General features: G+C 54.7%; 1 protein-coding gene across 1 annotated transcript; it reads left to right on the top strand.

Annotated features, from left to right (window-relative positions):
* On the top strand, window positions 1–23,769 carry VWCE (von Willebrand factor C and EGF domains). Its single transcript, XM_040981857.1, has 20 exons — window positions 1–110; window positions 2,038–2,132; window positions 2,240–2,329; window positions 2,660–2,788; window positions 5,411–5,527; window positions 8,395–8,511; window positions 9,626–9,754; window positions 10,982–11,421; window positions 11,504–11,597; window positions 12,515–12,597; window positions 13,819–13,906; window positions 15,259–15,344; window positions 16,215–16,332; window positions 16,595–16,680; window positions 17,871–17,967; window positions 18,742–18,824; window positions 21,118–21,208; window positions 21,290–21,372; window positions 21,679–21,769; window positions 23,135–23,769. The coding sequence occupies exons 1-20, from the start codon at window positions 1–3 to the stop codon at window positions 23,767–23,769; spliced, it is 2,862 nt and encodes a 953-aa protein (XP_040837791.1).
* Window positions 23,770–24,224: the final 455 nt, after the last annotated feature.

Here is a 24,224-nt window from a genome sequence, read left to right on the forward strand (position 1 = left end):
ATGTGGGCCGGACTGCTTCTCCGGGCCGCCTGCGTTGCGCTCCTGCTGTTGGGGGCCATGGCCAGAAGCTACACTGGGAGAAAGCCACCCGGCCACTTCGCGACGGAGAGGTAAGCGCCCCGGTCCTCTGTCCGGCCCTCACCCCCCGGGAAGAGCCGAGGAGCCGCTGGCGGTCAGGCGCAGGGTTCAGCTCTTGGGGTTCCGACAAGAACCCCAAGAGCTGTCGGTTGTGCACCCCTGGCAGCAGCTGACGGGGCCAGACTGGGGGATATCCGGCGCTGGGCGAGCCAGAGATTGTCTAGGTGCACAGGACTCTGACTAGGAACTTGGGACGTGCCACCTGGTCTCCCGACGCGCGGGCTTCCGAGTTCCAACATGCCCTGTGGCTTGGGGGTGGAGGTTAGCCCCGTGCCCTGGCTCTGTGTACGCGGTGGACCTTGGAGTCTCCGGGGTCCCTTTGGGTCACGCCTCAATTCCGCCCTGGGCGCGTGCGAGTGGGGGCTGGGGCGTGCGCCCCTAGGTCTTCCTCCCCGACTGCTGCTGCCCTCTCCACGTGTTTCCCCCACTGGTCACTGCGGCAGCGAGCCTGTGTGCTTGATGCTCTCTGCGTGTCAGCGGGATGGCTGGTCCCTGGCTACGTCCTCCGGAGGGTGCGCGGCGGGGACTTGCAACTGAATTTCCTCAGCCACCCCTAATTCCTGCTCACAACCCGGCTTCGTGCGTTTCACAGCCTCCAACCACCTGTCTCACAGTCGCTGAAGCTCTTCTGTGCGCTGTGGCTGCTCTCGGCCCCGCCAACCTGAACCGGTGATGCCACCATTGCAACTGTGGTGGCACTGCCTGTCCCTTTTTTGGGTATCCTCAGCAAGTGTTTGGCTCTGGTGGAAGAGCAGGGGATGTCCTGCCTTTCCCTTCCTCCCCCGTCTGATGTCCAGCAAGCGGGTGGGGGAGGCCCAGGAGGGCCCCGTTTCTTGCAATGAATTCAGAGAGGCCCAAGGGACAGTTCTCTGCCGACTTCCCTTCCTGGTACCCTCAGAGTCACTACTTGAAGTCCCTGTCTCTTTTGGCATAGATTATTCCTCCTGAGAACAGAGTGAATCTGTCTTGTCTCATGTTGCCAGTGTCTGGTGTGGACAAGGAGCACCGTGTGTGCTCTGTAAAGTACATGGCTCTCCCCCTGAGGTTCTGGTCAGCCTCCAAACACTGGGAGAACCTGGCTGGGAAGCGTTTTCTTGTCCCTGTGCTGTTGGGCCAGACTGCTACCCGGCCTATCCTGGGAACTGGCTCCAGCTGTCATCTCTGCCACCTCTGCACCCAGGGCTGTGCTGCTCTCCTGGCCTCCATCACTACTGTCTCACCTAGGCGAGCTGCTGGTCTTCCTGACCCTCCTCAGAGCTCCTTAGTTCCTCCCACTGTATAAGAATATGTTGTTTCACCTGGTTCTTTGCTTGGCATCCTGGCTTCTGCCTGTTCTGGACTCTGTTTTTGGACGGTTTGGTTCTCTTGCCTCCAGTGCATCACCCCCAACTCCAGAGATGTCACCCTTGTCAGTGCTCTTTTGCTGTTGACTTTCCATTTCAACCTGTCCTGCAGCAGCTGCCTGCTGCACCTGCCATGTGCCAGGCCCTGCAGAGGTGTTGGGTTGGGCAAATGGTTCCCCTCAGGAAGTCCTCCCGAGACAGCAAACAAATCAGTAACTGGACGCCTCAGGAAATCCATGCTATGGCGAGGAGCAAGGCGAGGTAGAAGCCCTGGGGTAGGGGAGAAGTGAGCTGAACCCATGATAGAGGACCACGAGCACCAGGGTCCCGTGGCAGCCATCCTCGGGGCTCCTCATCCCCTGTGGGGCCCTACCTGAGCTCTGAGGCTCTTGATGTGGCGCTACCTGTAGGATGCCTGTATCTGTTCTCTCACACTTTGGTCTTCATTCAGCCTCCAGGAGACACTGGAACTTTCTGTTGCTCCTGCGGCTGTTTATTGATGACTTACAGACTAGCTGGGAGGTTTGCCTGTTCACCAGTCCCTCCTCTCTTGCAGACGCCGACTGGGCCCCCACGTCTGCCTGTCGGGGTTTGGGAGCGGCTGCTGCCCGGGCTGGGCGCCCTCCATGGGCGGTGGGCACTGTACCCTGCGTAAGTGCCCCAGATACCCAGCCTTCTCCTGCAGCAGGGTGCACTGCCTGCTCAGAGGGGAAATGGGGTTCGTGGCCCCAGCTCCTCATCTGCCTTTCTCCTCTCAGCCCTCTGCTCCTTTGGCTGTGGGAGTGGCGTCTGCATTGCTCCCAATGTCTGCTCCTGCCAGGATGGAGAGCAAGGAGCCACTTGCCCAGGTAACCAGGGATGCGCAGCAGCTGATGGGAAGACCTAAATTAACACTGCAGTTATGGTCAAGGTCCTAGGCACTTGGGATGAGTCCCCTCACATCATCTTCCAGCAACCCTATTAGGCAGGCATTTTCCTGCCCATTTTATAGGTGAGGAAACTGATGCACTGCTCACTAGTAAGCGGTGGTGCTGGGTTGCAACTCAGGCCTGTTTGCCTCTGGAGACATCCCCTTCCCTGCCCTGCCACCTCCCCACAGGGGTCAGGACGAGTCCCCCACTGTGAGGCCTTGGTGCGCTGTTGTGTGGTACTTGCTCACTGTGCTATTCATGTTTCAGAAGCCCACAGACCCTGTGGGGAGTACGGCTGTGACCTTACCTGTAACCATGGCGGCTGTCAGGAGGTGGCCCGAGTGTGCCCCGTGGGCTTCCTCATGACGGAGACAGCTGTTGGCATCAGATGTACAGGTGAGAGGCCTGGGAGCAGTCGGGGTGGGGAGGACAGGAATTTAGGTCTCCTCCTCTTTCAGCAGGAGGGAGCTGCAGCCGTGCTGTGATGTCTGAGAGTGGGCAGGGAGGCGTGCCAACAAAGCAACTGACTCGCTTCCCTCTGTTATTTCCCAAGCATCAATCGATCACCTCTGAGGGGTTGCACAAAGGTCATGTGGTGGCCCTTGCCATGAGGGAGCTTCGGGATATGGGGAGGGACCTGAACAGGGAGGAACCCGTGTCGTGGCGACAGTGGCTAGTGCAAGGTGTCCAGAGCTCAGAGATGTGGAACCTGGAAAAGTTCTTTGGGAGCAAAACGCTGGGTCATTTTGTGAAAGTGTTATTTATTTGTGGTTTTAAAAAGTTCCTATGGGCAAAATCTGTTAGTGTCCTCAGAGGTCGCCCTCAGGACCCACTTCCTGCTGGTTTTCCTGGAGCCATGAAAGCCTTTAAAAAGATTTTCTGCCACTGAGTGGCAGAAACAAAAGTAATTCTTTTTAGAACACTTGGAAAATGAGAAAAAAAAAAGTGAAAATAAACATCTTCTTGCAAGTTCCCACTTGGAGATACTGTAATAGAAAGGGAGATGTTTTCTCTGCCCTGTTTCCTGGGGGTGTTTGTGGGTTTTTTGATGTGTGCACCTGTGTATATTATGGTAGGCATTCCTATGTGTGTGTGTGTGTGTGTGTTGCAAAATTGGGCTCATGCCTTCTCTATACTTTTTGTTATTTTCCCACTTCTGACGATATCACTGTATCGTGATTTTTGTTTCATGTTTTATCCAGAAGGCAGAGAGGCAGAGGCAGCCATGGAAGGAGCCCCAGGTCACTGACTGACTCCTTACACGTCTGTGACAGCTGTGTGACTGAGCTGAACTGAGGACAGATCTCCCACATGGGGGAAAGCCTCCCAGCTACCTGAGCCATTGCTCGCTGCATCCCAGGATACTTTATCACGGATAGAGCTGGGGCTTGAGGCCGGGCTCTCCAGGATGGAAAGCAGGCATCCCCAGCGGCATCTTAACCTGCTCTTAACGGCTCTTAAGCAGCATCTTAACGCCTCTGCGTGTGACAGCTTTGAAACCCGCAGCTGCCTGCCATCCCTCGTTAGGCTGTCTGCCATGTCCAGCTTCCTGCTGGCCCTGCGGGAGAACTGTGGGGTAAAGGTCTCCCCGGAGTAGCCTGGAGAGGAGATGGTTGCTGGTCATGCCTTTCTCCAGTGCTTTCTGCACATGACCCTCCCAGCCCCAGCCATTGTAGAGGTCAACTGGGAAGAAAACACCAAGAACGGTGTTATAGAACCCCGGGGCAGGGTGGCACTTGGCTATAGCCACCACCAGTGGGATAGGGTTAATCGACGCAGGCTTCTCAGAGGCAGCAGGCAAGTCTTGATGGGTGTGTCCATGGGAGGAGCAAGAGGATGCCAGATTAAGGTTGAGTAGGAGGTGAGGAGATTGGAGGTGGCCCTGGGCATGGGGGCATGGGGGCATGGGGGATCCAGGTACAGACTGGCATGGGCAGAGCGGGCCTTATGAGTTCTTTGGAGCTGCTTTGTTTCTGAAGCAAGGAAAAGATTCCATGCAGCACAGTTTTGGGGATTTGGTCTCCCAGCCCCCTCACCTAGCCTTAAGTCAACCTTCCCAAAGTGTTGCTTAATTTGGTCACCTGCCGTGGGCCGAGGTGGCAGGGAACTTCTTTGGGGCCCTAGCCTGGGCTTGTCCAACCTACCCTCTCCAGCCTTGCTCCTGTTATCTAGGTAGGAGCCCTGTTCTCCAGTGGGTGTCCTCCTATGGCTCCTGTGATCACCCCCATGGTTCCCTGATGCTGGCTGGGCACTGCCTGCTGGGGTGTGGGTCACCCTGCCACACGCTGGCCTCCTGGGCTGCGCCCCGGTTCCTCTGCTGACAGACGGTAAATACAAATGGCCATCAGCGAGTCAGCAAGACCTTGTGTCACTTTGTGTCCTCAGTGGGCCCTGTTCGAATAGGTGCTCAGGAAACATGGGATGGCCCAGTTGATGGTTTAGTCAGCTTTGTCATCCCCGCAGGGTTGTGAGCAGGATGGGTGGTCCTCTCTTTCTGTCTCTCTTTTTTAAAGAGCTATTTGTTTTAACGGGAAAGTGAGATTCACAGAGAAGAGACACAGAAAGAAAGATCTTTCATCCGCAGATTTACAATGGCCAGAGCTGAGCTGATCTGAATCCAGGAACCTGGAGGGTTTCCCATGGGGGTTCAGGGTCCCAAGGCTTTGGGCCATCCTCGACTGCTTTCCCAGACCACAGGCAGGGAGCTGGAAGGGAAGTAGAATGGCTGGGATACGAACCAACGCCTGTATCGGATCCTGGCACATGAAAGATGAGGACTTTAGACACTAGGCTATGGTGCTGGGCCTGAGGCTGTCCTCTCTTTTCACTTAACCTGTGTGGGTCAAGACTTGGGTCCCGGGTTTCCTCTGCCCCTTCTTTCTGGGCTTTTATCCTAGCTGGATGACTTCCCTAGTGCCTGCTCTTTTCCTCCTGGGGTGCAGGTGAGGGATCCCCAGTGCTGGGCATGGCTGTCCTCCCTGCTCAGGGGCCACACAGGGGTGTTTGCTCTTTTCCCAGATATTGATGAATGCCTGAGCTCTGCCTGCGAGGGCCATTGCGTGAACACCGAGGGAGGCTTTGTGTGCGAGTGTGGGCCAGGTATGCAGCTATCTGCTGACCGCCACAGCTGCCAAGGTGAGTGCGTGAGGAAGGGTCCCAGCACCAAGTTCTCCCCAGGCAGACTGTGAATGTGAGGTCCCCATGTTACTGATGAGGAGACAGAGGCTTGCCCCAGGCCATCTGTGAGCAAGCGATGGAGTCAGAGTTTGAATCCCAGCCTGTCTGGCCAAGTACGGCTCAGAGTATGCTGGTCTCCCCGGGTCAGGGACATGGGGAGGGCAGGTGGAGAAGAGGCCTTAAGGAGAGCATGGGGCAGGAGGGTGGGCTCACCTTACACAGGAGCCCACCTAGATGAGGGAGGGCCAGCCGGCAGGCACCTGGGGTGGGAGCACATGCCGCACCCCTCGTGGGCTCACTCACTCTCTGCATCCCATGGTTCTACCTGTGCCCTGGCTGGCCGCCTCTGGGGGCACCTCCCGATCTTGTGGAAGGGGGAAAGTAAAGTGAGGGCAAGAGGACTGGGGCCCAGGACTGTGGGAACCCAGGGAAGAGAAGGGATCTTTCCTCTGGAATGAGCAGGGTCTCTTAGAACAACTGCTGCTTCTTGGTTTTGTTTTTCTTTTTTTTTTTCCCCCCAAAGATTTATTTATTTGAAAGGCAGTTACAGAGAGAGGAGAGACACACACGAATGGAGAGAGAGAGAGAGAAGGGGAGAGAGAGAGAGAGAGTTCTTTTGTCTGCTCGTTCGCTCTCCAGATGGCTGAAACAGCCAGGTCTTAGCTAGACTGAAGCCAAGAGCCAGGAGCTTCATCTGGATCTTCCGTATGTGTGGCATGGGCCCAAACACTTGGCCCATCTGATACTGCTTTTCCCAGTCCATTAGCAGGCAGCTGGATGGGAAAGTGGAATAGCCAGGACACGAACTGACACTGATATGGGATACTGGCATCATAGGTGATGGCTTTACCTGCCGTGCCACAACACTGGTCCAGCTGCTGCTTCTTTTTTTTTGAAGTGCCACTTAGTTTTTAGCATTTGAAAGAGAGAAAGAGAATCTCTCCAAGTATCTAGAACTAGCCAGGGTTGGGCCAGGAATCTGAAGCTTCATCCGGGTCTCCCACATGAATGTCAGGGACTTCAGTAGTTGAGCTACCTGCTGCCTCTTGGGCTGTACGTTAGCAGGAAGCTGGCTTCAGGAGGAAAGCCAGGACACAATATGGGACGGGGGTGTACCAGTCGGCAGCTTAGCCACTAGACTCTGGAGTTTGTTCACATAAGGGCACACATGCCTTCCTGGGACCCTTCTCCCCGCCACCATGACCTCATGGAACCCTAATCATCTCCAAAGGCGCGACCCCCAAATACCATCACACTGAGGGTAGGGCATCCACATGCATTGTGTAAGTCAGGCCATGGTACCTGGTTATCAGTCCGTGACTAGCTCTCCCTGCTCATTTCCATGCACGTGTCTGCGGGTACACTGAGCTGCAACATCACTGCAGTCTCCAATCCCATTTAACTGACAGCAATATTGAGGCATGAAGAAATGAGGCAGGTTGCCTAGAATTTGAACCCAGTTGTTCTTCTACTTTAAAAACAAAACATTGATTTTTATTTGAAAAGACAGAAGTACAGAGAGAGGGACACAGAGAGAAATACAGAGAAAGAAAGAAATTTTCTATTTGTTGGTTCATTCTCCAAATGGCCACAATGACTTGACCAGGCCAGGCTTCAGCCAGGAGCCAGGAACTCCATCCAGGTTTTGCACATGACTGACAGCGACTCAGGCACTTGGGCCATCTTCTGCTGCGTTCTCAGGTACATTATAGGGAGCCGGATTGGAAGGGGAGGAGCCAGGGCTTGAACCTGCTAATATGAAATGCAAGCACCTGCTGGATCACCACACCAGCCTATCTGCCCTTTTTTTTTTTCCTTCTCCCCACTAGTTGGCCTTGAAGATCTTTTCACATCAGGATAAGTAGATCTGCCTGTTCATTTTAACCCTTGCTGCTTGGTACTTTTACAGTGCAGTTATCCAATAGTTTATCAGCTGTTTCTTATTCACAAACATGGAGATTATTTCAGATGATAGCATGGGGTTGGGACCAACACTGTGGCATAAAAGGCTAAACCTCTGCTTGTGGCACTGGTATCCCATATGAGTGCTGGTTTAAGTCCTGCCTGCTCCACTTCAAATCCTGCTCCCTGCTAATGGCCTTTGAAAGCAGTGGAGGATGGCGCAAAGCGTTGGGACCCTGCACCCGTTGTGGAGACCAGGGGGAAGCTCAGCAGTTGTGGCCATTTGGGGAGTGAACCAGCAGGTAGAAGATCTCTCCCTCTCTGTTTTTTTCTCTGTATCTCTGCCTTTCAAATAAAAATTAAAATAGACCTTAAAAACAATGACAGCATGGGGCAGCTCTGACAGACAAGTGCTCTGCTGGCTGACCTTTGAGCTGTAAGTAGAAGTTTTCCAGTTGATCAAGAAGGGAGTTGATCCATGCACTGCTGAGAAACTCAGTGTTTGCGAGACCTGAACAGGCGTGGTGCAGTCAGAATGAAGGTGAGATGCAGGCCGGGAGAAGGGAAAGGCGGTCCAGTGCTGTGTCGAAAGGTTCTGTGAGCCTTGGTGCCTTCATTTAGAATGAGGCCCCTAAAGAGATTTCAAGTAGGTAGTGGCCTGCTCAGGGCAACCTGGAGGCTAGAGTGGGGTGTGACACAGACACAGGAGCGGACCTGCAGGAGGCTGTTGCTGTGTTCAGGTCTAGCGATGAAGAGGCAGATGCAGCTTTGAGGCAAGTCCAGGGAGCTGGTGCACTGGAGGAAGGAGTCAGGGTGCCTGCCCCTCCCCTCCAAGGGCCCCCGCCGGGTAGAAGCTGTCTCGTCAGGGAGGAAGAGGTCCTGGGCATCCAAGACTCCGCCAGCCTTGCTCACTTCCCTTCCAGACACTGACGAATGCTTGCGGACACCCTGCCAGCAGAGGTGCAAAAACAGCATCGGCAGCTACAGGTGTTCCTGCCGTCCTGGCTTCCACCTGCACGGCAACCGGCACTCGTGTGTGGGTAAGGCTGCAGCCACGCTGGGCCAGGACGATGGGCAGGGTAGACCCAGGGACCTGGACAGACGACGGCTGGGCCTCCTGGCGCTCTGCAGCCCGAGGGGCTTTGAACATTGGCTCACAGCCTGGCTGTTCCCAGGGTTGACTTCATCGTGGACCTTCCCTGGCCATGAGCCATGTTCTTCCTGTTTGTTCCTCTTCCACTCCTCGGCTTCCAGCTACTCCCCAGGGAGTCCTCTCTGCTCATCCATTTTCTTGGCTGCCCCCTTGGTAAATAAAGCACGTTATGTCTTGCTGCTCTCTAGTTTAGAAGGAGATCTCTGTTTGCTCTGCCCATTAGCAGAAATTTCCAGAAAGGGATTAGCCTGTTTGGCTTGAGTTTGGCTCATGGGTTGAAGGTGGGGTCCCATGGGCCTGAAAAAGGCCTTGTTCTAGTGGAGTCTGATTTTTGCTCTCAAGCCTACCTTAAATAGCTCAAGGAATTAGATATATATGTTTCCATTTTTGATATGTATTTCTTTGAAAGGCAGAGCATCCAGACAGAGAGAGGAGAGAGTGCCTCCGTTTGCTGGTTCTCTCTCTGAATATCCTCACCAGCTGGTGCTGGGCTGGGCTGGGCTGAAGCTTCAGAAGCTCCATCCTGGTCCCCCATATGGGTGGCAGGGACCCATGCACTCGGTCCACCCCTAGGCTGCACATTAGCAGAGAACTGCGTCACAGGTAGAGCAGCCAGGACTCAGACCTACACTTGGATATGGGATGCCGACTTCACACGTGGCGGCCCATCCCCTTCCCCACACCACACTCCTGTATCTCAAGGCTGGCTCCACACAATAAGTTCTGAAACTATTTTTGGAAAGGAAAACAGGATAGTGGAAGGTTTGGAAGGTTTTGGTGGGAAGTTCCTCCCAGGCAGCCACCCTTGTCAGGACGTATCCATTATACACCTGACAGATGTGTTCAGAGAGATTAGTACTGGCCTCAACCCTGCTCCCAGCCACTGGGTCACACCGGCACCCTGGTACACGAATGTGCCATATGGGAACTTGGAGGCTTTTGGGTAAGGGCTGGGAGGTAGCCCAGACAGGGCAGATGTCCCCAACAAAGCTCCCGCACAGATATCAACGAGTGCCGAAAGCCGCTGGAAAGACGAGTTTGTCACCACTCCTGCCACAACACCGTGGGCAGCTTCATGTGCACCTGCCGCCCTGGCTTCAGGCTGCGAGCTGACCGCGTGTCCTGTGAAGGTGAGTTCCAAGCCCCAGCCTTGCGGTCTCTGGCCCCACCCCTGGCACCAGACCCTGCCCTGCCACACCTGGCTGGCTCCCTTCGTCACGTGGTCTTTGACCTCCTCCCTGGCCTGTTCACCTTTCTTTTCTCCTATAGCCTACTGTCTTCCTCCCTTTCTCCTTCCGCTTCTAGTTGTTCTCCCCGTTTTGCTAGCCCTGTGGTTTCCTGCAAATGGGCAACAGAGAAGCCTGTGACTTAAGGGTCCCCTTTATCTGTAGCCTGGGCTGTTGGATTTTGCCCTCCCCGGTTCTCCCTGAGAACTGTCAGCCCCTGTGGCTGTATCCTCAGAGGATCCTGGAGGATTCCAGCGAGTACCTGCCCGCCATCGTGGCGCCTTTCCACCTGTGCACCGGGTCCTGTGTGCCCTCCTTGCCCCAGCCGTGCTTGCTCACATCTTCTCTGGGTTCTGAGTTTCCCTCGTTTCCTCATTCTTCGCTCCTGCTCTGTCTGCCTCTTGTCCTCCCCTCTTAGATTTTCTGATTTTGTCTTTCACAACCTTAGGTAATGGCAGTTCATGGGGCTTTGACAGGACCCTGGGCTGGTCCTTCAACTGTAGCCACAGCTGGCAGGGGAGCAGGGGGCCGGGTCTGGGCCATTCCCAGATGAATCCAATGAAGTCTGTGTGTTCCAAAGAAGCGTGGGAACTGTGGTCTTGTACGTGTGTGGAGCTTGTGTGGCTGGGGAGAAAGGCCAGGCTGGCGGCAGCAGCCATCTTCCCCTGTTATTCCCTCTTGTTCCTGTGAGTGTCACAGCTGGTCACCTCCCCTTCCTAACACAGCTGGTCATCTCCCCTTCCTGACACAGCTGGTCATCTCCCCTTCCTAACACAGCTGGTCATCTCCCCTTCCTAACACAGCTGGTCATCTCCCCTTCCTGACACAGCTGGTCACCTATACTTTCTGTCACAGCTGGTCACCTCCTCTTCCTGTCACAGCTGGTCATCTCCCCTTCTTGTCACAGCTGGCCACCTTCTGATCCTGTCAGAACTGGCTACCTCCTGATCCTGTCACAGCTGGTCATCTCCCATCCTGTCAGAGCTCGTCCCTTCCCCATCCTGTCAGAGCTGGCCACCTCCCCGTTGTTCAGATGAAGGAGCACCCAGAGCGGTGCTGGGAGCAGTGATGAGAGAGAAGCTGCTTCTTGCCCCTTGGCCTGCCTCAGAGGACCCTGTGCTTTCTTTTCAGCTTTCCCGAAAGCCGTGCTCGCCCCGTCTGCAATCATGCAGCCCCGCCAGCACCCAGCCAAGATGCTCCTGTTGCTTCCAGAGGCAGGCCGGCCTGTCCTGCCCCCTGGACACAGCCCTCCTCCAGGGGCTCCAGGGTATCTTGCTGCTGGAGGCAGGACAACCCGCCCAGCAGCATCTTCCACCCCTGTGTCCTCCTCTTCCGCCCCTCCAAGGCTGTTTGTCACCCCAACTGCCACCCCAGTGCCAAGTGCCTCCCTGTTGGGATCCCTTAGACCTCCCTCTTTCCTCCAGGGGGAGGCAGTGGGGACCTTGCCTTCCCCCAGGGGCCCAGAGGCCTCAAGCCTGGCAGCAGGGCGCCCTCCCTGCTGGCACCTGGGAGTTGTGTATGAATCAGGAAGCCACTGGACAGAGGCCAGATGTTCCCAGTGCAGGTGCCAGGTGAGTGTTAGGGGTCCCTGAGGCTGCCCTGTCCTGGGGAGTGAGGCCTGGCCATGGCTGAGACTCTTGCCTGTGCTTTTAGGATGGGGAGGTGACCTGTAGCAAGGTGAGATGTGAAGCTGCTTGTTCCCACCCGATCCCTCCCAGAGATGGGGGCTGCTGCCCGCTGTGCACAGGTGAGAGCTGGCCTCTTCCCTTCTCAGCCCTCTGCAGGCAAAAGGCTCTTTAGCCATCACACACCTTAGCATTACCCAGATGCTCATTTAAGAAGACATTTATTTATTTGAAAGGCAGGAAAACAGAGAGAGAGAGAGGGAGACAGGTGGACGGAGAGTTATCTTCTCATCTGTGACTTACTCCCCAAATGCAATAACAACCAGAGCTGGGCAAGACCAAAGGTAGAGACCAGGAACTCTACTGGAGTCTCTCATGTGGGTGGCAGAGATCCAGCTGCTTGAGCATCACTTGCTCCCTTCCAGGTGTGCAGTAGCAGGAAGCTGGAACTGAAGTGGATCCAAGACTCATACCCAGGTCCTTTGATATGGAATATGGGTGTCCCAAGCAGTGTCAGCCTCTTCACCAAGTGTCCACCCCTTCTATTTTTCCTTAATGGTGATTAGACTCTTGGCCATGTTCCTGAGTTGAGCCATGTGTGCAGAATCTGGGGTACTTTGTATCTGGGGCTGCAGACCCTTCCAAGTTGCCTGCTGGGACCTCAGTCTTACAGTGGAAACAGCTGAGTCCCAAAGAAGCCAAGTGTCCGAGCGACCACGGTTGCTCAGTGTACTGAGCTGGCAGGCCAGGGTCTGGTTTCCCACTCAGGGCTGTCTGGCTACATTTCTTGCCTGGCAGGAATAAAATGCTGTGCCATCCATGGGACGGCTGTGGGTTTGTCACACCTGGAGAGACCCTCCTGGGTCTCTCCACGCCTGACCCTTGCAGATGTCTCCTGGTCACTTCATTCAGTTTGGGGCTCTTGGTCTACCTCTGCTGGGACATCCAGGGCAAAAAGAGGTCTCCCTGGTACCTGGAGAAGTAGAGACCACTGGTTTCTTCTTCCTCCGATGCCTGCATTTGCTGTTTGCTTTCCAAGGCTGCTTTCACCATGGTGTCATCCGTGCTGAAGGGGATGTCTTCTCGCCTCCCAACGAGAACTGCACTGTCTGTGTCTGCCTGGTGAGTGTTCTCAGGCAAGACTCTCCTGAGTCTTGTGGATGTTTTCTTAACCTATGGGCGTTTTGAAGGAAGGGGACAAGCCTGGGTGTTGAGTGCAAGGAAAGATGCTTAGATTGTGGCTTTTGCTAGGAGCCTGCAGAATTTAACAGGTGGGCGGACAGGGACGGGAAGAGTGTGGACAAATTTGAGCTGAGGTAGTCAGAGAGTTTGTTGCCCGACAGACAAACAAATGGTATCTGGGTTTTCAAGGGGAGTTGTCAGCGTGATCCAGGCATCCTCACGTGGGCTAGAGATGGCTCATCCCCAAATCCCCTCCTCGAAGGATGCTGTCCAGCACCCGTTGTGTACCAGCTGCTGTTGTATGCATGTGTGATCGAGCACCCACTGTTGCCTGGTACATGGCTGGTGCTTTTTATCTATTTTCTTTCCTTTTTTAATTTATAAATTTTATTTTTTAAAATTTGAGTTAAACACACACAGATCTTCCATTCATTGATTTACTCCCCAGAAAGAAAAAGAGAGGGAGAGAGATGAGATTTTCCATCTTCTAATTCTCTGGTTTACTCCTGATACAGAGAGAGAGAGAGAGAGAGAGAGAGAGAGAGAGAGAGAGAGAGAGAGAGAGAGAGATCTTCTATTCACTGATATTTTCTGTTTGGGGGAGTGAACCAAAGGAGGGAAGATCTCTCAAATAAAATGAAAATAAGTAAATAAAATTGTGGACTTTTTTGTTATTAAAACCACTTACCCAAAGCATATTAGCTTCACAAAGAAAAGAGGTGCACTTAACCTTCCAGTTTGGAGGTCAAAAGCTGAAACAGTTTGGCACAGGCTCTAGTGAGGGTCCTCCTTGTTACATCACCTTATGGCTGATGGCAGTGGAACCCTGTGGGAAGAAGAGCTCATGTCACCCGACAGGAAGTCAGAGAGACTGGGGTCTCCCCCAACAACACTCTCCAGGGCAGTACCCCAGTGACCCAAGGACCTCTTAAAGGATCCACAAACTCCCAGTACCACTACCATGGGGTCCAAGCCTTTGTGGGGAGACCCATTGAAACCCTGTGGAGATCCAGCAGTTTGGGCTGCAGTGGCACAGGAAGGGCCACACGCTTCTGCCAGGTAGTTGTGGTGCTGGGAAGGTGAGGTGCCCTTTAGGGAGTGAGCTGCTAGGTGTTCCCTCTCCTACCCCTATGCTTCTGCCATCCCTCACCCTCTCCTCAGGCTGGAAACGTGACCTGCATCTCCCCCGAGTGTCCTCCCGGCCCCTGCCAGGCCTCCCCACAGTCAGACTGCTGTGCGTGTGTCCCAGGTGAGTGACATTCTTGCCACACTGAGTTAGTTGGTGTACAGGGGAGAGTGTGTCTTCTGGGGCTGTGCTAGGGTAGGGTGAAGTGGGGGAGGACAAGGGGGCAGTGAAGGCCTCAGAAACATGGGTCCTTGTGGCTGTGCTTAGCCCTTGCTGCACAGTGGTATGCATGCTAGACCCTGCTCCCAGCCCCACCTGGCCCTGCCTGCCCCCGCCCAGGCAGTGCCTTCATGCAGGCAGGAAGGGTTCTGTGTCTGCCCTTGGCATTGCTTTTCTCTAGACGTGGTTTGGGTCTCCCCTTGCCCATGGGGGAGCTGGTCTTTGTTGAGAACACTGTTCTCTTCCTGAGGTGACCTCAGCATCATCATGGATGTTTCCTGCCTTCAGAGATCCTTGCTGTGTAGGGCACTGACCAGCTCCTGTTAAAGCCTCCTTGTGTGGCCGTGTGAGGGTGTAAAACTACTCGCTACACTATTTTATAGATGAGGAAACTGAGGCACAGCAAGGATCTTCCCCAGTACACACAAAGAGACAGTTAGTCATCTTACCCTGCGTCATTCTCCAATGATTTGTGGAGATGGAGCTGGGATTTGAACTTGGGACAGTCTGAGCAAAGCTGAGTGGACCTGAGATGTGTCTTAGAGGGGTTCCTTGGATCTGAGGCTCTCAGTGAATCCTTAAGACTCTGGCAGGGACCATGAAACCCAGATCTATATCCTGAGCATTTGAGGCACTGTCCTCCCCTGACCCCTAAGACATGCTTGTTTATTTGAAAGGTAGAGTTTCAGAGAGGGAGAGGCAGGGGGAGACAGATATTCCATCTTCTGGTTCATTCTCCCAATGAATGCAGTGGCTAGGGCTGGTCTGGGCCAACACCAGGAGTCTGGAACACCATTTGGGTCTCCCACTGGGTGGCAGGGGCCCAACTACTTGTGCTATCTTCTGATGCTTTCCCAAGCTCATTAGCACAGAACTAGATTGTAAGTGGAGCATCTGGGGCTCGAACCTGGCACTCTGATACGGGATGTAGGTATCCCAAGTGGTTGGCTTAACCTGTGATGCCACAATACCCACCCTGGGGCCTCTTTTTCTCTGGTTATTTAGGGTTTCCTTTGCCTTTCTAGAAGACATTGTTTTTGCATGCGACTCCTTCTTTATCAATGTTTAGTCCTCAACTTGTTTTACATCTGGGCTTTTGAGGGTGAGGGGTACTTTGGGTTCCTGGGTGTGGAAGGTGCTGGGCAGGGCTATGGGTGTATATGAGTCCCAGAGTCCCTGCCCTCCCCTGTCCCCTTTTTTTCTTCAGTTGTCTCAGGCCCAAGACCTGGAGCCACTTGTTCCTCTCTCTTCTGTAGGGAGATGCTACTTCCATGGCCAGTGGTACGCAGATGGAGCCGTGTTCAGCGGGGGTGCTGATGAGTGCACCACCTGTGTCTGCCAGGTAGAGTAGCTGCAGCTCCTGACACCTCTTAGCTTGGTGGGTGGTAGGGAAGGGGGCAGCACTCAGGCCTTCCTTGATGTCTGTGCTTCAGCCGTGCTGTAAACAGAGCATCTGCTCTAGGGCACAGCCAAACATAGGACAGGCCCAGGTTCAGGCCCATCTGCCCCAGGTCACCAGGGCCCTGCGTGTCTTTTTGGAGGGTGGGATGCTAAGTGCAGAGCTGAGGGATGAAGTGGGATGGATCCGGTGAAGGCTGAGGATGCTGTGGCTGGCGGTGAGCAAGCAGGACAGGGCAGGGAGGAAGTCCCTGGGAGCTCCAGAGAATGGACTGGGTGGGGAGCTGGGCTCTTCTGCTTCAGCAGCTGTCAGTGTGTTTGAACGGTGACTGCCACCAGCAAGTGCAGGATTTAGGGGAAGGGGACCTGTATATGTGGGACTAAGCCTCTGCCTCTGCTCAGATGTGGCGGCTGTGCTGGTTGAGCTCAGGGCTCTGGATCTGGCGGAGAAGGTTGAAGGGTTTTATGTGGTGGGGCCATGCACTGGGATAGGGGTTTGAGGAAGTTCTCTGGCTGCAGAGCCCTAGAGCGGAGTGGAGGGCAGCAGCTGGGAGCCTGGACGGGAGCCATTGCAGGAGCAGGGATCTGAGATGGTGGAGGCCAAAGGAGGCAGCATGAGAGGACACAGGCCCAACACCTGACCTAAGACCATCTCCTAGTGTCCTTTGCTCCTGCACCTGCTGCCTGGAGACATGCCACTTTTATTTGAGGCCAGATGGGGTGGGTGGTGGGGTACAATAGCCTCTGCTTCAGCCCTCATGTGGCACCGGAGTGGGCACTGGCTTCACTGGCCTGGTCTCTGGCTCTCTTCCAGAATGGGGAGGTGGCATGTTCCTTCAGGCCTTGTCCAGACCTTGCCTGTCCCCGAGAAGAATGGTGGCTGGGCCCTGGACAGTGTTGTTTCACCTGTCGGGAGCCCAGGCCCATCACAGGTGAGGCCCTATGTGTTATGTACTTGTGTATGTTCAGCATGTGCAGCTGTATGGGTTTGGTTCTGTGTGAGCAGGTGTGTAGGTGGGTGTGTGCTATATCTGTGTATGAATGTTTGGGCAAGTATGCCTTTAGGAAGATGTGTAAGTTTGTGTGTGAATGGTATATCTGTTTGTGTGCAGGCACATCTGTGGTGGGGTGGCATTGCACGTCTGGCAAGCACATCTGCCCACTGCCTTTCCCTCCTCACTGTCCCCTGGCCAGGCTGCTCTCTTGATGACAACGGGATTGAGTTTCCGATTGGACAGATCTGGTCGCCTGGTGACCCCTGTGAGTTATGCATCTGCCAGGTGAATGACAACCTCACCTTCAGCTGCTTTACCCGGCTGCCTGCTCTCAGTGATGATGCTCGTCCCAGCCCCTGGACCATCCCACACAAACTTCAGTCTCCCCTGCCCACTCACCTTTACAGAAAGGGTGGGGCTTGAATGTAACCTGTCCTTGGCAGGTGGCTCAGGGTAGCCAAACCCAGCAGCCTTGACTTCAGAACTGTGTGCGGTTGTGCCAGGAGCTGCTGGCCTAAGGAGTTAGCATTGGGAATCCTTGCAGGAGAGTGTCATGGGGCCTGGACAGCTGAGGGGGTTGGGGTACCCTCAGCCTCAGCTGTTGAGGCTATTTCTGTGAACTAACATTTGTCTCCTGGATGCAAACTTTGAGAGCTTGCATTACAGCAGGTGTGGGACAAGGTGCGTGCAGAATGCTGGCATCACCGCTCATAAGGAGATGGGCTTGTTTTAGCTAGTTGTTTATCCACGTGCTGGCCTACTTGCCTGTCTCAAAAGAGCTTTGAGTCTCTGAGAGTTTTGTTTTCTAAAATAAAGGCCATAGGTCAGTGGTGTGGCCTCTGTCACCTGTGAGCCCGTTAGACACCTGCTGAGGCCCTGCCTATGGTCTGGACTCAGACCTTCCTTTTAAGCCCCCAGGAGGTTCCTGCGTGTGGAAGAGTGTGAGAGGCAGGGCCTTTGGGTACTTTGGTTGTTCTGTTTGTTAAAAAGCCTCAGGCTCTCACGAGGTTGAGGGCTTTGCTTTGGAGTGGGAATTAGCAGGCCGGGCCCTTCTGGTACTGGCTTCTCCTTTATAGTTCAGTTCAGGCACTGATCTGAATTACAAGAAAATCATACAAAAGAGTCAGAAACATTCAGATGATTATTAGCTTTAAAAGGAACGTTGTATTGCACTTTGGTCTTTTGAAATAGACATTTCTGCTGGATTTGGTTGTGCTCCATGGGTATAGGGTGAGCCAGGGTGTCTAGGGAAAAGCTGAGAGAAGGATTTGGATGATGTGGGCTTTGGCTGCTACACAGAGGAACAGGAAGCTGAGGAGACCGAGCCTCAGCCCCTACCTTCCTTCCCCTTACACAGGAGACCTTTCTAGAAGGGGCACAAGTAGCTACTGGTCTTTGGGGAAGGACCTGTGTGGGGCTCTCCTGTGGGGGACGGGTGCCTCAGGTTGGAGCTTGTCAAGTTCCTCTTCCTGCAGGCAGATGGGTCGGTGAAGTGCAAGAGGACAGACTGTGTGGACTCCTGCCCTCACCCGATCCAGATCCCCGGACAGTGTTGTCCAGACTGTTCAGCAGGTAATCCTGGGCCCGGCCCCTGATTCCTAGACAGGATTCCTGGGGTGGAGTCTGAGCATCCAGGCTGCTCTGTGTAAGCACCATCTTACCATGACCCCATTTTATAGATGAGGAAACTGAGGTTCGGAGAGGTAAGTTTTACCCAAGGCAAGGCAATGCACGGGCAGTGATGGCCTAGGTGATGCACAGACACCTGTGAAGCAGCAGGGGGAGCCTGGTGGTTTTCTTGCTTCTTTCTGTGACATTTATAGATGCTCATGGTCTGTATTTGGTTCTTACAAAGTCTGTTCCACTGCCTGTTTTCATGCTTGCTGGTATGTGGTAGATACTAGCAACCCAGCTTCATTCAAGTCAGGTCTCTCACAGCATTAGGAATCAGAGAAGGGGCTGTGTGGGCCACGCTCTGGGTGGGTCGATTTGGAGGCTGTTTGAGTAGGGAGCAGCAAAGGCCTTGTGTTTCTGGCTCCTGGCACTTGGCACCTGCCAGTCCTTGTACGGATCCTGCCTGGGGAGGGCCGAGGGACAGGAGACTTCTTTGTGTGGCAGGGACCCTGCAGGCCATGACACTGGGGTCGCTTGGCTGAACCCAGTGTGAAACCAGTCAGCCTGCAGCTCACAGCACTGTCACTTGGCCACTTCCACAGGTGACTGTCTTGATGGGGAGGCGCAGGGCTGACCTTGTTTACCCAGAGAAGCCTCCAACTTCTGTCCAGGCTGAAGGCTGGGTCAGGGCTCTCCCTCTGCCAGGTGCTCACCACAGACTCTTTCTGGCAGGCTGCACCTACACAGGAAGAATCTTCTACAACAATGAGACCTTCCCATCAGTGCTGGACCCCTGCCTCAGCTGCATCTGCCTGGTATGCACCACCCAGACCTGGCCCCTGTGTCCACAAAGACCCCAGGTCCTAGACTCCTGAGACAAAAGCCAGAGGCCTCCCAGTGAAGGGCCACTGGTGGCTCACGGTGAAAGCCTGCCACCTGCCCAGCAGGACTCTAGGGTCGGGGCCAGAGAATGTTTGTTTTTCTTTCAAAAAAGTACATTTTAAGAAGAGAGATTTATTTGTTTTACTTGAAAGGCACAGACAGAAATGGAGAAGCAGAGAGATGTTTTCTCTGCTGTTTAATCCCTAAATGGCTGCAACTGCCAGGGCTGGATTAGTCTGAAGCTGGGGGCTTCTGTTTTTTTTTTTTTTAATACTTATTTATTTACTTTATTGGAAAGTCAGATAGACAGAGAAGAGGAAAGACAGACAAAAAGATCTTTCATCCGCTGATTCACTCCCCAAGTGGCTGCAATGGCTGGAGCTGAGCCGATCCTAAGCCAGGAGCCAAGAGCCTCTTCCAGGTCTCCCAGGCGGGTGCAGGGTCCCAAGGCTTTGGGCCGCCCTCCCCTTCTTTCCCAGGCCACAAATGGAGCTGGATGGGAAGCAGGATCGCCAGGATTAGAACCGGGGCCCATTTGAGATACTGGTGCATTCAAGTCAGGGTCTTTAGCCAGCAGATTACCGTGCCAGGCCAAGGCGCCAAGAACTTCTTCTGGGTCTCCCACATGGTGACAGGAGCCCAAGGCCTTGTTGCTTTCCCAGGCCATTAGCCAAGAGCTGGAGTTGAAGTGGAACAGCCAGGACATAAACCAGTGCCTATAGGGGATGCCACAGAGGATTAGCTTGCTATGTCACTGCAATAGCCTCTAGAGATTGTTTCTAACCGGGCCACCAAAGTTCTGTGCTTCTTGCTTACCAGGGAGAGGCTTGGGGGTTGGTTCCTCACAGGGCAACGTGGGGCCCAGCGATTCTTGTTGAGTGGAGGTGGGACATGCAAACCCAGGGTACCCTTCCAGACTCTCCCATTGTCATGCTCTTGCTGTGTGCCAGCCCTTGTGCTAAGCCCTCGGTATGCATGGCTTTAGTTATCCATCCCAGAATTCTGTGGGGTGGGTACCATCATCTCCATGTTCTGCACAGGGAAACACAGTCATAGGGTAAGGACTCTACAACCAGGTAGGCAAACTGCCAAGAACTGAATCTTAGCATTGTGACAAGAACATGTACAAGAACATTTCAAAAAAGCTCCTAAAAGGTGAGCCAGGTTTTTGATGCAGTGACTAAGACACCACTTGAGATGCCTACATCCCATACTGGAGCGTGAGGTTTAAGGACCAGTGATCACTCCAGCTCCCTGCTAATGCATGCCCTGGGAGGCAGCAGATAATGGCTCCAGTGCTTGCATACCTGCCACCTACATGGTGGGAGGTCAGGGGAACCTGGATTGGTTTCTGGGCTCCCGTGTTCGATGTGGCCCAGCCCTGGCTGGTGCATTCAACTGGGGAGTGAACTAGTAGATGGAAGATCTTTTGTTTGTCTCTCTGCATTTCACATAAACATAAATTAAAATTTTTAAAATTCATGGAAAATGGAATTAAGCTTTGAAATTCATGTAAAAGTGGGGTCTTCACAATTTTGGGAAAGATGAATATTATGAAAAAACTGCATATATTTCCAATTGTTTTGCACCCATTTTTAAATTCCATTTTTCATGAACTTTTAAAGTCCCAATATATATTTCTGACCCATAAACCAGAGTGCCTTTTAGTGCAAACTAGTGTGTTAGACAATAGTGTATTTTAAGATTGGAAAAATGAAACTAGATATTTCTTGCCTGCTGAGCTGAAATTGGTTATGCAGATACTGTATGCCTCTGGGGGTTCAGCCATAGCTGTGTATGTGCACGGGTAGGGACAAGGCGTGCAGATCGAGGAGCCCAGGGCGCACAGGCAGGGAGCCTCAGAGGGGCCCACTGCACGATGCCCCTGTTTGTTCACAGCCGCATGCTTTGGGGAGGTTGGTCTCCAGGCTCTTCTCTCGGGTGTTCAGTGCTCACCTTCCAGAACAGTTCATGTAGCTGTCCCAGACACTTGCTGATGGGGAGATGGTGGGGAGGGTGGGTGGGAGGGAGGGAACCTCACAAACAAGGCCGGGCCCCTGCTCCTGTGGGGTGCATGTGCCTGTGGAAGATGGCTGTCACTGAGTAATGCCCTCCACCCTGTATGCCAGTGACATAAGCTGTTCTGATGGGCACCCGGGGCCTGGGCCTCCCTAAGTGTGTGTCAGCTGTTCTGAGCAAGGGCCTTATGCATTTTGTGTCCTGCAGCTGGGCTCAGTGGCCTGTTCGCCCATGGACTGCCCCATCACCTGTACCTACCCTTTCCACCCTGATGGGGAGTGCTGCCCAGTGTGTTGGGGTGAGTGCGACCAGCTGCCCCTGTGTAAGGCTCCCAGGTTGGCCTTGGCTCTCATGAGCCCCGTGTCCTGTGCCTCTGCAGACTGCAACTACGAGGGCAGGAAGGTGGGGAACGGCCAGGTGTTCGCCTTGGATGACGAGCCCTGTACCCGGTGCATATGCCAGGTAAGCTCGGCCTGAGAACCCGGGGCTGCCTGGGCAAGGGGCTGCTTCCTGCCAACTACCTGACCCCTCATCAGTATAGGCCATTCTTCCTAATCAACTGCCTTGAGGCCTTTGGTTTTGACTGTCTCTGGGTGAAGGTGCAGCTCAAGACTGCTGTAAGGTGGCCCCACTAGGACTGGCTCACCTGTTGTCTGGGTGAGGGTCCAGCCACTGCAGGCTCTGTCCTGGTACTGGTGCAGGAAGCTTGGGGAGTCACCACCCCCCAGGTAGGCTGAGCGGCCTCACGTTGTCCCTCTATCTCTCCAGCTGGGTGAGGTGAGCTGTGAGAGGATCCCCTGCCAGTGGGCCTGTGTGGACCCCACCCTGCTGTCCGGGGACTGCTGTTCCTCCTGCCCAGGTGAGTGGTCCTGTGTTCTGGACTCCGTCATCTTCTGCTACATTCTGCTTCTCACGAACAGAGCCTGTGAGGTGTGGAGGTGAGAGACCCAGGCTCAGAGAGGGTGTGTGGCTCGCTTCAGGTGGCATGGTGGGGCTTGTCTTGCTGCCGCTTCTTCTTCCCCCACCTTTTTTTTTTAAAAAAAAGATTTATTTATTTTTATTGGAAAGTCAGATTTACAGAGAGGAGGATCTTCCATCCACTGGTTTACTCCCCCAGTGGCTGCAACGGCCACAGCTGAGCTGATCCAAAGCCAGGAGCCAGGAGCTTCTTGGCCTCTCATGCAGGTGCAAGGTGCCGTCCTCGACTGCTTTCCCAGACCACAGGCAGGGAGCTGGATGGGAAGTGGAGCTGCTGGGATTAGAACCGGCGCCCATATGGGATCCTGGCGCGTTCAAGGCGAGGACTTCAGCCACTAAGGCACGCCACTGGCCCGATATGAATAATTTTTGTGCTTCATTTTATGTTTATTTGAGAGCTACAGCTCGTCTATGCCCTGATTCACTTCCTGTGTGCCCTCAATAGCTTATCCTGAAAGCAGGAGCCAAGAAGAACATCAGCTTGAAGGGTAAGGGCAGAAGCACATGGGCCATGCTCCGCTGCTGTTGCAAGCCCATTATGGGAACATCTTGGGTTCCAACCAGCTCACATGGGAGGCCAGCCTCATAGGCAACAGCATTACTCACTGCATAACAACACAGGCCCTTTGCTGGGTTTATAAATAGAATCGTTCTGGGCTTTGGGTGTGCCTGGTGGCCTCCGCCTTCCACTCACCCCTCCAGTATCATCACTGCTCACCATGCAGTCTCTTGCTTATTTGTTCTCTGTACACTGAGCCCTGAGGATGCATTAAACTCCTGGCTGAGATTTGACACGTTTTTACTAGGCTTTATTATTATTATTATTTTTAGAGCAGTGTCAAGTGCATAGCAAAGTGGACTAGGAAAGTCCCCAGCCCCTCTGTTCCCACATCTCACAGCCTCACCACTCCCAGTATCCTGCACCAGCAGGGTACCTCCGTCATCACCGTTAAACCTACACATTCAAAGTCCTTAGTCGGGATTCTGCCTATTTTATAGCTGGGAAAACAAATCAGGGGAGTTAATGTGTCTTGCACAAGGTCACCCTGTGGATCCCTGTCAGAGCCACCTGGCTGAACTGTCCCATCCAGGGATCCTTTTGGGTCTTTAGGTGGAGATGGGAACAAGCTGCTCGCACAGGTGCTGGCCGCCGCCCTTAGGTCAGCACTTAGCCTGTTGCCTGCAGCTTGTGTAGAGCCGCGTCGGCCAGCAGGGGGCACCGCTGTGCGTCTCTTTCTCTCTCTAGAGGTCCTGTTTGCGGCGGAGGAACGGCAGGGCCCAGTCCCTCACAGAGACGGAGCCGTGGATCTGGATAAAGCCGCTCGGAGTCCCCGGGGAGACGCCACTGCCCCGGTCAACTGCACCTCCAGTCCGGGTCCACCCCCGGCCCTGCCGGCCCGATCCACGCTCCCTCTCCTGCAGCGCCTCTTGGGCGCAAACTCTGACGCGCACGCCTCACCTGGCCGCCCCTCAGGAGCTCCGGCGTCCAGCTCACCAGCTCTGGGACCCGAGGGGTCGACTCGGGGAGAACCCGGGCGCTCCCAACCCCCTCCGCTCTCCCCAAGGCCTTCAGTGCCTCCAGGCGCCTCCACGCCCCCTCCGGCCCCTCCGGGGGCCCCGTGGCCACCTCCTGTCACTCCTGCACGGGGCCCCGCAGCCTCGTCGGGGAGCCGGACAGTGTCCAGGCGGTCCACCACGCTCCCGACCCAAGTGGCGGCCCTTTCCACGCTGGGCCCCTCGGAGGCGTCCACACGCCCGCTCGGGCCTCGCGGACTCTCAGCCGCCACCTCCAGACTCGCAGCAGCTGCTCCGGCCTCCGCCCGCCCTCGTGCCCAGCCGCCCTCAGAGAAGACTCCGAGGGGCGAGGACGCCATGTTGTGAGCAGGACCTGTGCCTGGGCGAGCCGGGATGGAGGACCCCGTGCTCGCGGCCCAGGGAGCGCCCCGGCGTGGACTCTGGGGTTCTCGGGGGCACGTGGGCAGGTGCTCACTCCTGGAAGCAACACGGCTGCGGCCAGACGGCTGGACGGAAGCCTCCCCTGGGGACGCTTGCCCAGCTGTGCAACTCAACAGATGTGGACTCCAGGGCCGCAGAGGAAGAGGCGTGAGATGGGGGCCGGGGCTCCCCTGGGACTTTGCCACCCCGTGTCTCCTGAAAGTTCCTGATTAAAGGTGGTGTCACTTTCCCCCGGCTGCCCTGCTCATTCCCTTCTAACCTATAGGGGAGGTGGGGTGCAGATCCTCCTTCCAAACCCCCAGGTAGTGAAAGAGCACCCCCCAGTTAATAACCCTCGCTGCCGAGAGAAGCCTGCAGCAAGCCAGGCCTGGGCTGGGTGG

The sequence above is a fragment of the Ochotona curzoniae genome, unplaced genomic scaffold (assembly GCF_017591425.1).
Source record: "Ochotona curzoniae isolate NIBS_2020 unplaced genomic scaffold, NIBS_Ocur_1.0 contig_3527, whole genome shotgun sequence".
Taxonomy (NCBI): domain Eukaryota; kingdom Metazoa; phylum Chordata; class Mammalia; order Lagomorpha; family Ochotonidae; genus Ochotona; species Ochotona curzoniae.

What these genes read in the sequence shown, in the direction of transcription:
- VWCE (XM_040981857.1), top strand. Translation starts at nt 1, where the DNA reads ATGTGGGCCGGACTGCTTCTCCGGGCCGCCTGCGTTGCGCTCCTGCTG. An exon ending in GCAAGGAGCCACTTGCCCAG is followed by an intron (nt 2,330 to 2,659) that starts GTAACCAGGGAT and finishes TTCATGTTTCAG; the next exon opens with AAGCCCACAGACCCTGTGGG. An exon ending in GTGAGTTATGCATCTGCCAG is followed by an intron (nt 16,681 to 17,870) that starts GTGAATGACAAC and finishes CTCTTCCTGCAG; the next exon opens with GCAGATGGGTCGGTGAAGTG.